Raw genomic sequence first — 17,467 nt, 5'->3', positions numbered from 1 at the left:
AAAAAGCCACTGAACCAGGGTTAAACCCTTAAGCGACACCATTTCAAAATCATTATTGTTTCTGTTATGCTAGCATGTTAAATTTACGTTAAAATTCTTTATAGTAACTTAGATTGTGATGGATAGCAAAGAAGGGTGTTTAAACCACAAACTGATGATATCTTTAGGAGTGATGTCAATGGTTATTGTAAGAAACACTGGTGACATGCATGAGTCAGTATACTGCATGCTGTGCTCTGGTCAAAAAACCTTCTCTCTCTCATTTTTACTGCAGGGATACATAACTTACAATGTCCATATTTAATTAGATGCTTATTCAAGAATAACACACTGATCAAGAATATGGCATTTATATAGATTGTAAAGCAGATTGTAATGTAATAACTAAACCATATTATTATCTGTCGTTTCAATTTCTCTGTACTGGTACTACTATGTATTTTTAAGCTTTGTAGCATGTTTCATCCATGTGTATGTCCCTAAATCAGATGGACCTTTCACCTCAAATTAACTAGTAGTTTGGAGCCTATATAAATTATATGCAACAAGGTCTAAAAAAAATTTAAAAAAATAAATAAAATAAAAATAAAATAATAATAAAATACAATAAAATACCTCTCACTGCTTTCAATCCATGCAATCAACATCTTTTATTCTTTTGGTGACCTGCTTCCCGAAAGAGTGAGTGGGACGCACAGGCTGCATTCCATGTAATCACCCAGGCTTTTACCAATACGGCCACAACGAAAAAGCCAGTCCAGGAAGGGAGCAGTCATGAGCTGGGCTCTCCAGCACAATAGCTTGTTTGTTGTTTTGGATACTCTTTCACTCTGATTTTAAAGTACTGTTTAAGAGGAAAGAATGCATGTAAAAATGCATCTTGGCCTAAAAGCTTATCAGCCACATCAAACCCTTCCTAACTTCTCTGGACAAAAAACAAGCAGAGAGATGTGCCAGGTCATGACCCCCGTGCCCTTTTAATCACAAGAACATAAAGTGAATGAATAAAAGCATGGAAGTCTGTTGACTCAGTCTTAACAAAAATTACAACAGATGTTAAAACAGCTGATCAGCAGTTCACAAGACTTCACAGTTTACACCAATGATAACACCACAGTTTGTTTACCCTTTCCCTGGCAACTGAACAGAAGTTAATCTGACTGATGGCCTACATCTTGTCCACATGTCCAGACTTCTATCACAGGAGGGTTTTACCATGATGAGAGAAGGCGAACTATTGTGTGCCACAATGGGCTACTGGGCCTGTTAATTAAAAAAATAAGCCATTTCAGTGTGCACAGTCTGAATGTAATGCAATCCCAAAGGATAAACCAACACATGGAGAACTGTCTGGATTGATCACTCGACACATTCCAGGAAAAGTTACATGTCTGCTTTGTCCATTAACATTGAAATATAAGACTCACACACACACCATTCACTAATTTTGTATACTAATTTCAAACCATATTGATTTTTGTGGACATTTAATTGTGCATGCTCATTTATCCTATTTTAAGAGAGCATGACATTACAGCAAAGGAAAAGTTAATCTTTACAAACACTAATCATTTATTAATACTGATAAATGTTTATATAACGATGTGATGACTAAATTCACTTGTGGCATTAGAAAGTTTCATTTTAGTTTTTACTGTATTATTTTCTTATTTATTTAGACAAAATAAATAAATAAATAAAAGAGAATTTTAGTATCAGCCAACGCATTAAAATCAGTGCATCCCTAATATATGCTGTACATGTACAGAAATCCAAACTGTGCACACTTTCTTAAAACACTACAAAGAAGGCTGTAAACTGTAAATTCTGTGCATATAATTTTTTTTTTTTTTAAACATGTTATACACTAACACCACACAGTGGGGTTGTCATGTTGAGAGTTTTGGAATCTGAAAGGTCTTTTGTTTTTGTTGGAACAAAAACAAAAGTTTTGTTCCTCATATGTGGAAAGTCAGAAGGGGAGGGGGTGGGGGGAGGTCTTGGAAATGTAAGGAATGTCCATTGTTTTGGCATTGAGTCTCCTTTGTTCTTTCTTGTTCCTTAGCGCAGCTGGCAGGGTCTGACTGAAGACTGCTTTTTCTAGAAGCTTCCCGAGTTTGCTGTCTCTGTCCTTCAGAACTCTCCCCCAAGGCCTCTCCAAACCACAAGATCGTAAACTCAAAGAGTGAAGTGCAACTGGGGTTTCTCCCAAAGAGACCAGGCAACCTTTGATAAATGATGACTGAAGTGGCTCTACACACTTTATTTCCTCATGAGAGCAGTGGTGCTTACAGCTTTAAAATCAGCCTTTGGCCAGTTGGCTTCGTACAGTAGATTACAGACACTGGTTCCTGTAATGTGAATTGCACATGGCTAAATGTGTCATTTATTAACTTCTCTTTTTCTATTTAAACTCTACCAAAAATGCTAAAAGACATGGAAAATTGGTAATGATCAAATGTAATGTGTGTAATGTGATTTTTCCCCTTATCCCAATAGTGTGAACACTGTGGTACTTTCAAAATATTCTTATTTGACTGAAGTGAAGTGAAGTGAAGTGACATTCGGCCAAGTATGGTGACCCATACTCAGAATTTGTGCTCTGCATTTAACCCATCCGAAATGCACACACACAGAGCAGTGAACACACACACACACACACACTGTGAGCACACACCCGGAGCAGTGGGCAGCCATTTATGCTGCGGCGCCCGGGGAGCAGTTGGGGGTTAGGTGCCTTTCTCAAGGGCACCTCAGTCGTGGTATTGAGGGTGGTGAGAGAACTGTACATGCACTCCCCCCACCCACAATTCCTGCCGGCCCGGGACTCGAACCCACAATCCTTCGATTGGGAGTCCGATTCTCTAACCACCAGGCCACGACTTCCCCCTCAAGCAGGACTGAGCAGCCCTACATGGGCATGTCCCTTTCTGGCTCAACCAAAGCGCAAGGCACTCTGGGGTGGTATATTGAAGGGAATATTGAAAATTCTACCATCATTTATTCATGTTGTTCCAAGACTTTCTTCTACGGAAAACAAAAGATGATATTTTGAAGGATGCTGGGGTCCAAACAACATTAGACCCCAATGGGTTTCATTGTATGGACAAGAAAAGGTGTTCTTCAATATCTTAACTGTCCCAAATTTGGGTAATTATTTTTTCATTTTTTTCAAGGAATTATTTTCCTTTGGTACCACTTGAATGTCAGAAATTGCACAAAGCACTTTTAAAGTTAATGCTGTTATGTATGGATGATGTAGTGCAAGAGTTTTCTCTGGCAAATGGTGTAGAACCAATGTGCCAATTCCTCAATAAATCCAGACAGATATGCCAAACCAAGACAACGACACATCCCTCCATCACATGGCTTTCCTGTGAAGACCTACCCTTCCTTTAAGTCTGAACATGTGTGTTTGTGAATCTGAATATTTTTAAACTACATACTTACAGTCCAAATATGGTCTACATTTCAAACTTGACCTGAGACAGGGACAAAATACACATTTCAAAACAGTCCTTCCGCCCCTGACAATGGTGATTTGCTGTAAATAAACATTTCTGTCCCATGGTTCCCAGCCCAGCTCCTAAAGCTGCTATTACAGTCTGCATGTATAACAGGAAATGGGAGTAGGAACTAGGAGGAACCAGACATCCAGAAATTTCAGAAACACACTGTTCTCTGTAACAAGCTGGGCACCACTCCTCCAGGCAGAGCACATCAGGTTTAGATAACCTCGATAGATCAAGTGCATTTTTATACTTGTAGTATTTATTACTTAAATGAACTAGACATGTATGCAACTCAAAAGGTGAAGACGCAAACACTGAACTAACATGTGCAATTAAAGGTTTGGGTCCAGTGAACAACGTGCATGAAAACTGCATTCCAGACAGCTGCTGCTGAACAATAGAAAGTGTGTGTGTGGGAAAACAATACAGTGTGTCTCTGGACATGGCACACCACAAACATCCTTCAACTGTACAGCACTCCTTCACATTCACAAAGCCTTCAGGGGGGACCCAATAAAAGTCTTACATGTTAAAATGTAATTATATTAAATTCATTTTAATTAAAATGCTAAATACAACAACAACAACAACATAAAACTGATATCACATTTATAAGTTAAAACCCGAATTCCGGAAAAGTTGGGACGTTTTTTAAATTTGAATAAAATGAAAACTAAAAGACTTTCAAATCACATGAGCCAATATTTTATTCACAATAGAACATAGATAACATAGCAAATGTTTAAACTGAGAAATTTTACACTTTTATGCACAAAATGAGCTCATTTCAATTTTGATTTCTGCTACAGGTCTCAAAATAGTTGGGACGGGGCATGTTTACCATGGTGTAGCATCTCCTTTTCTTTTCAAAACAGTTTGAAGATGTCTGGTCATTGAGGCTATGAGTTGCTGGAGTTTTGCTGTTGGAATTTGGTCCCATTCTTGCCTTATATAGATTTCCAGCTGCTGAAGAGTTCGTGGTCGTCTTTGACATATTTTTCGTTTAATGATGCGCCAAATGTTCTCTATAGGTGAAAGATCTGGACTGCAGGCAGGCCAGGTTAGCACCCGGACTCTTCTACGACGAAGCCATGCTGTTGTTATAGCTGCAGTATGTGGTTTTGCATTGTCCTGCTGAAATAAACAAGGCCTTCCCTGAAATAGACGTTGTTTGGAGGGAAGCATATGTTGCTCTAAAACCTTTATATACCTTTCAGCATTCACAGAGCCTTCCAAAACATGCAAGCTGCCCATACCGTATGCACTTATGCACCCCCATACCATCAGAGATGCTGGCTTTTGAACTGAACGCTGATAACATGCTGGAAGGTCTCCCTCCTCTTTAGCCCGGAGGACACGGCGTCCGTGATTTCCAACAAGAATGTCAAATTTGGACTCGTCTGACCATAAAACACTATTCCACTTTGAAATAGTGCATTTTAAATGAGCCTTGGCCCACAGGACACGACGGCGCTTCTGGAACATGTTCACATATGGCTTCCTTTTTGCATGATAGAGCTTTAGTTGGCATCTGCTGATGGCACGGCGGATTGTGTTTACCGACAGTGGTTTCTGAAAGTATTCCTGGGCCCATTTAGTAATGTCATTGACACAATCATGCCGATGAGTGATGCAGTGTCGTCTGAGAGCCCGAAGACCACGGGCATCCAATAAAGGTCTCCGGCCTTGTCCCTTACGCACAGAGATTTCTCCAGTTTCTCTGAATCTTTTGATGATGTTATGCACTGTAGATGATGAGATTTGCAAAGCCTTTGCAATTTGACGTTTAGGAACATTGTTTTTAAAGTTTTCCACAATTTTTTTACGCAGTCTTTCACAGATTGGAGAGCCTCTGCCCATCTTTACTTCTGAGAGACTCTGCTTCTCTAAGACAAAGCTTTTATAGCTAATCATGTTACAGACCTGATATCAATTAACTTAATTAATCACTAGATGTTCTCCCAGCTGAATCTTTTCAAAACTGCTTGCTTTTTTAGCCATTTGTTGCCCCCGTGCCAACTTTTTTGAGACCTGTAGCAGGCATTAAATTTGAAATGAGCTAATTAAGTGGATAAAAGTGTAAAATTTCTCAGTTTAAACATTTCCTACGTTATCTATGTTCTATTGTGAATAAAATATTGGCTCATGTGATTTGAAAATCCTTTAGTTTTCATTTTATTAAAATTTAAAAAACGTCCCAACTTTTCCGGAATTCGGGTTGTATTTATTTTTATTACAAAAGAAGGACCAGAGGTACATTTTAACATCAGGTATGAGGTTCTTTGAATATTGTCTTGTACAAAGGTGGGGTGGGGTGGGGGGATTGGAGTCAAAAAGGTTGAGAACTACCCTTACACAATATTTATGTATGCTGTGTATTTTTATACTGATTAGAATACTGTGATGTTAGATCAGATGTTCCACCCTGCAAAAACCCAATTTCTTGTCAATATCTAATGATTGACAGGGAGACTGGCATTAAACACACACACACACACACACACACACACACAGAGAGAGACATACATCTCTATTTTGGTGCAACTGAATAGTCATACATTCCTTGGCTTTTAAATGGTGGTGGAAATGAGCCCTGCGTGATGCATGTGACCTTTACTGTGTGTTCCAAAGAGGAAAACACACACACAAACACTATTACAAAAACCTCACATTTACAGTGATACTTAATTCCACTCATGCAGCTATAAGAATCTCTTTTTCACACACAAAAAAAAACACAGAAAACTCATACAACTGTTCACCTTTTTAGAGGTTGCAAAAGGGTAAATTTTGTGTTTTTTTGTAAAAGGTTAAAGGTGAGGAACTGTGATTATGAAAAGTCAGCAAAGCTGTTTGAATGCTCTCATAATACAGACACCTGATTTAAAACATGGTGGCAACTGCACTGCCAAGTATGAATAAACATGCATTCTAACAAAGCCAACATATTAGCTTAATACAATAACAGGCTGCATGCAAAAAGACAAAATATACAGCGATAGTCTATCAACACAGAACAGTAAAATCGAATGCCTTGAAGGCACAGTCCCATGTCCCGATGGTGTAACTAAACCACAAACAAAAGAATACAAAACACACACACAAAGAGAGTGGCATGTTCTACCTAGAAAACCACAGCAAGAGGGAAACCACAGGCAGGGTAATAACACTAAGACTGCAAAGTTTCTGACTTGCCGCCAAATAAACGGATGTGAAAAGAAAGGGATTTTTTTCCATCTCTACACCACTCTCCTCACTCCTGAACCTCTGACTCTGTGGCTAGCTTCTGCAGAGCTGGTGTTTGGATGGCTATCCTAAACCTGGAGGTTTAAAAGTTCAGATTTTTCTTTGACTAAAAGCATTTTAACAGTCTGAGACTGTAATTCTCAAATCTTGTACCTTAAGCGCACTCAAGTAGGTTATGTTTTGTGAAAAATCTCGTGAGAATTTGTGTGTTTTGAGAATCTTCTGAGTGCGGGGTTGGGCAAAAATAAACAGCATATTAAATTCATTTATTTTCTACAGATAAGATAAATAGAGAATGTCAAGAGCTAAGAGAATTTTGAGAGATTGAGAATGAAGGTAAAGTTTATAAAATGAGGTCATAGACGTTTAACAATATTGAACCTACAGAGATTACAGAATGTTGAGTGGTTTTAAAATGACACTTTTTTAGAGCTATACAGAATAAGGTTACAGAGCCTACATCATTTTAAGAAGCTACAGAATAAGGTTATAGAATGTTGAGAGGTTTAAAAATGATAAACTCTTCAGATAATATATAATGAGATTAAACAGAGAATGAGATTAGAAAATACTGAGACGCTAGAATGAGGTTTCAGAATATTTAATATAGAAAATGAGGTTATAAAAGGTTTATAATATTGAAATAGAATACTGAGCAGGAAGAAGGGAGGACAGTATAAATGATGAAAGAGGGAGGCATGTGGGATACTGTACACTCAGCTGTCTGGCCTCAACACACTGGAATGTGCTGGACTCAGCTGACTGGACGTTCAGTCCAGACTCAATAACAACACACACAGCACCTCATTTACCCTGCACACATAAAGCTAGCAATAAAAGGTAAACATTCATCACAAACTGCATGCAAATTCATCAGTAAAATTCTTCAAATGCTTGTGAGTGTGCGTATGTGTTGGTTGGATGCCTCGTCTGCACCTCTGCACACAGCCACAGTGAGGCACTATCACAAGATGCTTTGCCTGTCCACATGCCTGGAAAGGGAAAAACCCCTAACACTTACCTGGATACAGCCTAAAAACGTATTTCCTGATAACTAGGAGTTATACTGACATCAGAAGATCTGATCCTACATCAGGCCACTCTGAGTGAGACAAACAGGGTTGTGTCGGTCAATTTTGTCAGTCACGGGTGACGAAACTCTCTTGTCTGCCAAATTCTGCTGATGTCAACTCACATCACGCCAGCTAAAATAAACGACAGACACATAATCAGAAGCTACTGGTGGATTTCACCACTGTGCAGATGCTCTCCCTCAGTGAAACGCTGTATATCCTGGTCACATCATCTAGATGTGATGTTTCAAATCAAAATAACCGTATCACTATAAAGGTGTGATCACATTAGTGAAATTTGGCTACATTTTTCAGGCAAAAAAGGCTTGCTGTCTACTGTCAATAGTGTAGCGATGTGCAGTATGAAGCACAGCTCACACCGAAGTCACTTTCAAACCAACGCAGCAAATTCACAAGACAAATTGAACCCAATGCTAAATCTGCATAGGAAAATATCTCACCCTCAGACATATATGTTAGAGTAACAAGTTGGAATATCTTTGAATCTCCTCACACAAGCACTTGCCAATGCGGGGGTCTATTGCTTTTGCTGTCAGTAGTTTGTTGCTGTTCTTGTTCAGTCTCATCCATTTTTTTTCCAACTGTGAAACAATGGCCCAGGCATTTTGCATTTAAAAAAATGAACCCGATGTGAAGTCTGTGAAGTGTAATCTTTTGTCTACAAGAATTCGCCAAACAACTGTTAATGTTACTGCACTTTAAGTCAGCATATGTGTTTGTATGTCTGCATACCTTCGGACGACGATTTTGAGAACCCTGTAAGAACCTTTGATGAGGATGAGAGCTTCTTGACGCGAGCCGTAGAGAGCAGAGCCGTTAATGTTCACCAGTTCATCCCCCACTCTCAACTTCTTACACTGAGCTGCCTTTCCTCCCTCTTCTATCTATAGGACAGAGAGAGAGAGAGAGAGAGAGAGAGAGAGAGAGAAACAGGTTAAGGTTAAATATTATATTTATATATGTGTCATATACATTCAAAGACTCCATAGAGGGAGAAAACTAATTCTGAGGTCTTCTGTAGATAAAGGCCATATTATAACAGATTCTATTCTTCTGTCAAAGAGGACTTAAAAGTTTAATGCTTAAATCAGAGAAGCATGTTAACCCACACAGCCTTGTCCATTTCACTTAGTAAGAACTTAGGACAGGTGAATCAGAGGTCAAATACACATACAGTGTATGTACAATGAATGCCATTCATCAAATATGCATACAGACTCAAAATACCAAGTTCTTCCATCAGGGACCCTCCTACATAAAATAACACAAAGGGTCAAAGATCGGCTCCAAAGCCACGTAATTCCCATACACAAAATATTAGCCTAGCCAAAAAATACACAATCACACTTTCACTCAGTCACGCACATAAATCTCAGCTTCCAACATTAACATGTTTTGCAGGCACATACATTACAACAGAGTATCATATTCATTTTTAGTTCTTACATTAGAGCCCACTTGTCTTTAAACAAATCCTACCATCAAAACACACAGCTAATGTCATAAAGCTTTCAAACTGAAGGCACATTTCTCCTCTGAGTGGCTACTGAACTAGGGTATTGAAACTAATAGGTCTGTAGCCCATATTCGGCCCCAGAAATACATTCTTACTATACTGTAGGTGTATAGTATACTATAAATAAACTGAGTATTTTCTTTTTATAAAATGCCTTAAATTATTAAATGGTTCATTATGAAATCCAATTTAATTTAAAATAGTAAATTGTAGTTAATAGACAGTAGTTTAAAAATGGTGCTTGCAACGCCAAAGTAATGGTTTTGAGTCCCAGGGAATGCTTGAATGCACTTTGGATAAAAGTATCTGCCAAATGCATACATGTAAAACTAAATAAGAAATCATAAAAGCTTACTTATATAAATCACAAAGACTGTGTTAAATATATCTATAGTGCATTTTCACAGTATTTTTTGATAAGTTCAGCATTCAACGTGATGTAAAATCTGGCTATGTTTTTCTTTATTTTGCAGCAGAATCATGAACACACAAGAAAAAAAAAAAAAACACATCGGATACACATGCGATCATTTTGCAACAAGTGAGCCCCTGTGTTTAAACAATGAAACCAAATCTTTCTCGAGCATGTTCACACACTTTACCATTTTGTAAGACTCATCCAATGCCAACTGCCGCCTGGATTGTAGAGTAAACATATGCACATGTGTTGTGTGTGAATGTGCGTATGTGGTGAGCATTGCAGGAATATTTTTGTGTGGTTTTTTAGGAGATCAAAGACAGAACTTGTCCAGAGGGGGATAAAGGAAATATTCATGCGGCCGGAATAAAATGCTCGGTGGGGGACAGTGAGTGTCGGGATGTGAGTTCATACTTCACAAAATATTCAGATTTTGTCTCATAAGCAGGTCCAGGCAGGGTCTGGAGACATTTTTGTATTTTCTGTGCTGATCGTGGGCGAAAATCTGCAGAAATCTGTGAAATGAATTTAGACGGGATAAAATGTTTAAACAGACCTGACAATACCCAGTAGCTGAATACATAATCAAAGCAGCCAACATATTTAATAACCCCAATATGTAAGAAAAACGTTGTCCATGATGGACATTCTTATTCTGTGACGACCTGCAAAATTCAGCAAATCAACTCTTGACCTGTCAACTCAAGTGAACTGAAAGAGCAAGCACTTCAAAGACACCAGAGATATTTTTAGGACACAGAAGGAAACAGAAAAGAAGAGTTGGTCAAGACATTCGAGTGGTGGGAGATGCTATGGGGGGCGAACGATATTTTGGGAGAATTTTTTTGTTTTGGAACTATAATAATTATACTTTTTACTTTTTTTTTTTTTGGGCTGGTTTAGGCCTTTCATGAGCCCCTTTCACACTGCACATTGGTCTCGGAAAATTGCCGGGTTCAGTCCTGGAATGAGCTCTGTGTGAACAAAAGCCAGAACCAATGCCGTAAAGGCTTTGTTGTAGTGATGATTTACCGGGGGTTTTGAAGGCAGATCAATGGTCACGATAAAAAAATATGTGCAAACTGTGATGAAGCGGAGATCAGGCAGCTCCTCACTATCCATGATGAAGCGGAGATCGTACGCCAGTTACGCCAGTGAAAGTTAACGTGCCTAGCATTTTCGACTCGTACATTGCATGTCACATCCTGATGTCATGTGTCATTACAGGACCTTTACGGGTTGTGTGTGAACGCACGCAGAGATTTCGTTAAATCACTGGCAGTGTGAATGAACCAAAATCTAACAATCCGTGAACAATTGCCGGATCACATTACGCGTGTATTATCCTGAATCTCAGTGTAAAGGGGCTATGGATTAACTTTACACTAATATCATCAGTAGGTGGAAGCAAGTCCCTGTCTTAATGAGTAATTATTTGAATCATTCAAACAATTCACTTAAAATTGCCATTTAATCTAGAAATGAAGCAAGCAACTCAGTGTTAACTATTGTATAAAATCAATACAACATTTGTGATCACACTCAAGCTCCAATATTCGGGAAAACGGCACTCTTGATATGTGTGATATTACTTGGCTATATCATACATACATCATAAATATATACAGTATACAGAAAATACACAGTATACCCACACAGGAGTATATTTTGCTTTCAAACTTGAATTCCATGTGCACTGTAACTTTATTCTAATAGGCTTCACCATGCAGTGAATTCTTTTGGACTCTCAAGACTTGTTTTTGCTTGCTTTTCGCATAATACTCATACATACTCAATGATGTCAGCTCGCACATCGTTAAAACAACAACAATGATATAATCGTAGATGATAATTACTGTACACCCCTAAGAAAGAGATTTTTTTTTAAATCATCTGAAGACTAAAAAAGCTTCAGAGATTTCTGCATGACTGAATGAATATTTGAGGGACTCAAAACAGAGGTTCCAGAGAAGACCTCATAAATAAGTTGAAGCAAATGTCTTTTGGATAACTTTTGATTCCACTTTAGAATATTCTCAGGTTGTACCCTCCTGGGGAGAAAAGAAATGATTGGTGCAATAATATCTCTCAGAGATGCTGACTGAATGACAATCTTTCTTCAGTGAATGAGGCTTGCAGTCTTTCTCCTGTACTCTGGTTGTTTAAGATGCAGAATAGCTGGTTATATGTAATGGAAACATTATTCAGATGTATGGTCACAATTACAGCCTCGCTGAGGACATTGCTCTTTCTCGCTCCGTCCTTCCTTCCCATCTGCTCCAAACAGACACTATAAATCAGCCCTTCAGCCTGGACTACAGGGGCTTCATCTCAATTCTGAGAGGTTGCATGTGTTTGTTTGAACATGCAACACAGATGACACTAGTTGAATAACTCTTTTTCCACTTGGTTTTCAACTGACTGGACGTGTGTTTCATCTCAGAGCCCTGAATTGCGCTGTGCTGTAAATCCAATAAACCTTCTCTGAGAGTCTAAATGAGACTGGTGTACAATATGTTCTCCAGGTGGATTGGTGCAGGAGAGCAGTAATGTAGCCTGACCTTCCATTAGTTCATTAAACTCAAAACAAACAGTCTTTTTCCACCCTAAAATCCAATCTGCTGCACATACTTCATTGGAAAAAGCCCGGTAACCCTCATAGCAGGTATGTTTTATGGCAGGATATGTAACATTGTTGCACAAAGAGAACAAATTTGCATAGTTGGCAGGCATACCCGAGTGCCCCCTTGGCAATAAAACAAACTCACACACACCGTCTTAACTCATAAGCTGCTAAAGTGCTCAGAACTTCCACAACTCCCTGCGAGGAAGACCGGGCAACCAAAATCAAATGAGAGGGAAGAAGTTAAAAGAGTGTTCACTTGCTGTCCTCCACTAAATCTTTTTAACAGGTACCCTGGGCCATGATGTATAATGGCACTGCATCTGTGCACGTTCACTCTCATCTCTCGTTGGATTATTTAGAAGAACTTTTGTCAAACTGTTGGCGTCAGCTGGTGCACACCACATTAGACCTCACCTCACATCTATCCCTCTCTCTCTCTCGCTCTCTCTCCTTCCTGTATGCCCACCCAGTAGTCTCATTCTCCCACTCTTTCTTTCCTTTCCTTTGAGCTCATGTTCTCCTTCGAGGCTTGATAAAAATAACTGCAGGCACACCTATGTTCCATCAGACCTGTGCATGTGTGTTTGTGTGTGTGCACGAGTGCTTGTTTGGCTTGGGCATGGGCACTGACTCGCTCCCTGGTGATCGTGAAATAAAGTTCACAAAGGGAGCTTTATATAGGGTTGAACAGTCCTACATGACAAATCCCTTTTTTTCTCCCCATTCCTTTAATGTCCCTCAGGAGCAACCACTGCTTACATGCCATGCGAAGAATAAGAATTTCCATACCCATTCTTCAAACATGACCTGGTGTAAAAAATACAATGGAGGAGGTGAATGTTAGGGGAACTTTCTGCCTGAGACTTTTGTGTTTATAAAAACAGCCGAGATGAGTAGTGAGGGCAGAGACTACAGCAAACAAACGGCACCACTGTGACTACTTTTCAGTCACTCCTTTTCGAGATAAAATATGGTCTGAGACTCTAAGTTTAAGCTAGAGGAGGCGAGAAACACCTTAAATTACAGGAGGCTTGACTTGAAAATTATGAAAGCTTCAATACAATAATGGCTTTGAGTGGCTATTCCTAGTTATACTGTCAGTGTAACAAAAATGCATTTGCATTCCCAGGCTCAGAGACCACAGGAGGGAGGAGTGTCTGTTTGTGTGATGGAGAAAACTAGTCTTCACCTCTCCCTGTACAATATGATTGCTAAATTCAGCACAAATGTGAGTTGACCCAGCACTCCACACTGCATACAATCCAGTATTAAACAAGTAAACACCCAATAAGACCTCTTTAGTTAGGGCTGCAACTAACGATTATTTTGATAATCGATTAATCTGTCGATTATTTTTACGATTAATCGGTTTATGTACTTATATTTTAGTTTTTTCCATTTTTTCCCCAAGTAAATTATTAATAAATGGTCTTTATCCTTCAGCATAGATTTTTAAGAGATTTTAACCATTTTGCACTGTTATATCCTAATCAAAAATATACCTGGAGTTGTTTTATTGTGTTAGTAATCCTTTGTCGAACTCTTCTGCAATCAGAACACTGACCCATACTCTAGCAAATTTCACAAGGAGATTTAAAATAATGTTTTCACCATGGCAGTCCTTAGAGCTCCTAAAGTAGTTTAACATCCCGAACGAAGCTTAAGGAATCTTTCAGAACATATTTTCACTAAGAATAAGGATAAAACAGAATAAAATTGCAGTGCATTATATTTTATTATTTACTGGGAAACAGCTTTATAGCTTTTGCTGAGAAATTGTAAACAATCCTTCGAATAAAGTGCCAGTGGCATGAAACCTGAATGGAACTCACAATTTAAAGTAAAATCCATCAGAAGGTTGTCCAGAAAAAAAAATTGGACAGTCACACACAAAAAACCTGCTGTGTGAAAAAGAGCAGTGAATACTTAGAAAAAAAGTGCATTTCAAATATCTTTAAACATTTACCTCTGTCATTCAGTCATAATTAGGCTGCACGACTGAATTTTGAACTGGTAAACTACAAACTGATCACAGAACATGTTTGTAAAGCTTTTAATGTTAACTGTTAAAAAGCAATGTTATCAGCTTTTACGACTAAACATTTGCAAACAACACTGTACTGGAGAATCTGCACAAATGAAAGTCTTAGGGGCCGTTCACAAATCGCGCCTAAAAACCTAAAAAAAATCGCTTGCAGTAGCTCTGCTACTAAATTTATTTCAAAATGGAAATCCATATACAACTATGATCAGCTGTTCCTTTCATCTTGACTGAGCTTTTAACGTTGTTACGGGAAAGGATGAAGCTGATTGGTTAGTTCTTGTCACATGACCCGCGATGCACTTGCAGCATTCTGAAAAGTTGAGATGTTTTTAACTCGACGCGGTGCGGTGTTGGAAATAACGAACTTGAGCGCGCAAAAGACACGATATGTGAACGTCCCCTTAAACAGTTCAGTAGTGCAGAGTTTACAGGTTACTCTTCTTTTTTGAAGGCTCAAAGTAAAGTACTCCCAGTCTCCCACATCCCGCTAAATGCTGCAGAGACGCTGTTCGGGAAGCACGTGACATAAACGAGGCCAGCTATTGGCTATTCGCTACTTCTCCTGCTGTACTGGCTGAGTAAAACCTCCGGTGGCTCATTACTGCCACACTTTGGTCACCGCAGAATTGAAATATGCACGAAATGAGCCGTTTACGGCAAATAAAAGTTATTTAGCAACGAATCGATGACTAAATTAGTTGACAACTATTTTAATAATCGATTTTTATCGATTAAATCGATTCGTTGTTTCAGCTCTATCTTTAGTCCTGTGTTATTACAGTTATTTTGTTCTTTAGCAAATGTATTGCATTAAGTTCCAGAATAACAAATTAAATACATATATTTCCCCACTATCATACAGCGGTCCACTGCTGGCCATTTCATTTTTTACTATATAAACTTGCATAATGCATGCAAAAAAAACAACAACAACATTCTCATGCGACAGACTTGGTGCTACATTATCTTTGGTTATACTGGTAAACAAAGCAAAAGGTTTACCCGAGTCAACATTTCAGGAATCACATCAGTTCTAATAATCATCACGTTAATCAGAGTATGTGCATTAAAACCAATCTGCAACAAGTAGAGAGTGTATACACAAATCCGACGTGAACTGTATGGGCGCCGCCATCTTACCTGCCGGCATTACTGCGTGCCTGCGAAGTGTGACACTTGCCGGTGCCCTCTAATGACATTTCAATGAAAGCGGATCCCGCTCATTAAAGAAAATGTCTGGTGAAAGGGAACATTGGGTAGATGATGTCAGGCAGTGGCCAAAACTTACTGATAAAGGTAATTTATTGACAACATAATGTAATAATGTAAAAATATGTAATGTAATTAAGAAGTGTATTAATTTATGACAACAATAAAACCGAACGCTGTCATTACAAGCTGTGTTCACAAGCTTCACATAACTATAAGGCCATCCTTAAAAATATTCTTGTTTGCCAATAACCCAACCGGCATCACTGGACAGCATACGTACTAAAAAAAATATACAGCTTTTCGTACAGCTTGAGCTAACATCTGCTACAGCTGCCTACGGGACCAACACGCTACTTCTGCTACTTCCTTAGCAGCAAAGGCACGCAGTAATGGCGGCGCTGCTTTACTTCCGTGTTTCGCCCGAATTTGTCTATATGGACCGAGGGCCTCGGCAGCAGTGAAGAATGGGCTCCCTGTCTCCCAGTCCCAGCATTGGCCCTTGCGGCATGAGGTCACCTCCTCTATCGCTCTATAAATAACAGGGCGTTGCTTTTTGGCAGTCTGGCTCACTGCCCGCCATTGTGCCACAGCTGGCCAGTAGAACAGTCCGTCTGAGCTGCCTAGAGACCAGAAGACTCTTAACAAGTATCCCCATCCCACAATAAGCAAAGGAACATGGGGAACCCCAGGAACACAGTTGCCCATTTTAGAGGAAGCAGTTGTATACTGGCTACAAAAAGAGAAAGAGTGAGTATAAGAGAAAGATAATAGACTGCAGAACAGACATATCAAGCTGCATTTTATGACATTATGTTCCATAAATGTGGAATAAGTAATTCACGTTGACTGACACTAATCTGGGAGTGTTCAGCCTTTGAATAAACCCATTTGTAACAGAACCTGCCATAACATTTTTCACAAGACCTACAATATATGTTTGAGCACTGCCATTTTTCAACGCTAATTCACAAATTTTTCCAGTGGGACCTTAAGAGGAGGAGGGTTGTCCAAGAACACTACTTTAAAACAAGTACTGCTTTATCAATGCCTTTAATGGTTTCCTCAGTCAGAAAACCATGAACAGAGATCAGCCCACAAACAGCCCAAGAGCTGATCTTAGACTTTGTACTATATATGCTGTGGCAAAAAATGCCATACATTATATTATATAGTACATATACGCCTCTAACTCTAGCTCTAACAGCTGATTTGAAGCGATGAAGAAACTCTGACCCCCCCCCCCCACCCCCCACCCCCCCCCGGGAAGGACGCACTGACTTGAAATGTGGTCATGGAAAAACGAAAAGAAAGGTGTAAGATAACGGGGAAGTGTGTGAGAAGCACCAAAAAAAAAAAAGAAAAAGAAAAAATCCACTGAGGAGGACAGAGAAGGGTCTATATTCATACTAAAGTTTTGGAATAAACACTTATCCTGAGCTATTATAGCATGAAGGAAAACATAAGACCTCAGGAAAACTAAAAACATGCCATGTATTTAGCATTAGATGCATTTTCTTGCATGAAACTTAATAATGTTCCCAACTGGCTCACTGCATAGCAATTTTCCCCTAAATGTGTTTATACATATTCAATATTAAGATTAGTACTAAATGCCAAAATCTAGGGGCAATTCTAATTAGTACATACATTCAAAAAACACAAATATACTGACGCACGTAGAGTATACATACACAAACAGACAGCTATCCCTGGCTTCACTTTCATTCCACATCAATCAAAAGCAGAGTCGTTGGGTCACTCTGGAAACCCCATAGTGCCCAGAATCCGCCAGTGGCCTC

The 17,467-nt window shown here is 39.1% G+C and overlaps 1 protein-coding gene across 1 annotated transcript in view; it reads right to left on the bottom strand.

Moving 5' to 3' along the window:
* The window catches only part of LOC132103829 (protein Shroom4-like), a 44,932-nt gene that overhangs the window by 16,004 nt on the left and 11,461 nt on the right, over positions 1–17,467 (bottom strand). Inside the window, exon 2 of the mRNA XM_059508889.1 lies at positions 8,585–8,736. Within this exon, the coding sequence (XP_059364872.1) occupies positions 8,585–8,736 (152 nt within the window). The remainder of the gene's footprint in view (positions 1–8,584; positions 8,737–17,467) is intronic.

Source organism: Carassius carassius, chromosome 2, assembly GCF_963082965.1.
Source record: "Carassius carassius chromosome 2, fCarCar2.1, whole genome shotgun sequence".
Taxonomy (NCBI): domain Eukaryota; kingdom Metazoa; phylum Chordata; class Actinopteri; order Cypriniformes; family Cyprinidae; genus Carassius; species Carassius carassius.
This window is presented reverse-complemented; position numbering and strand designations above follow the sequence as displayed.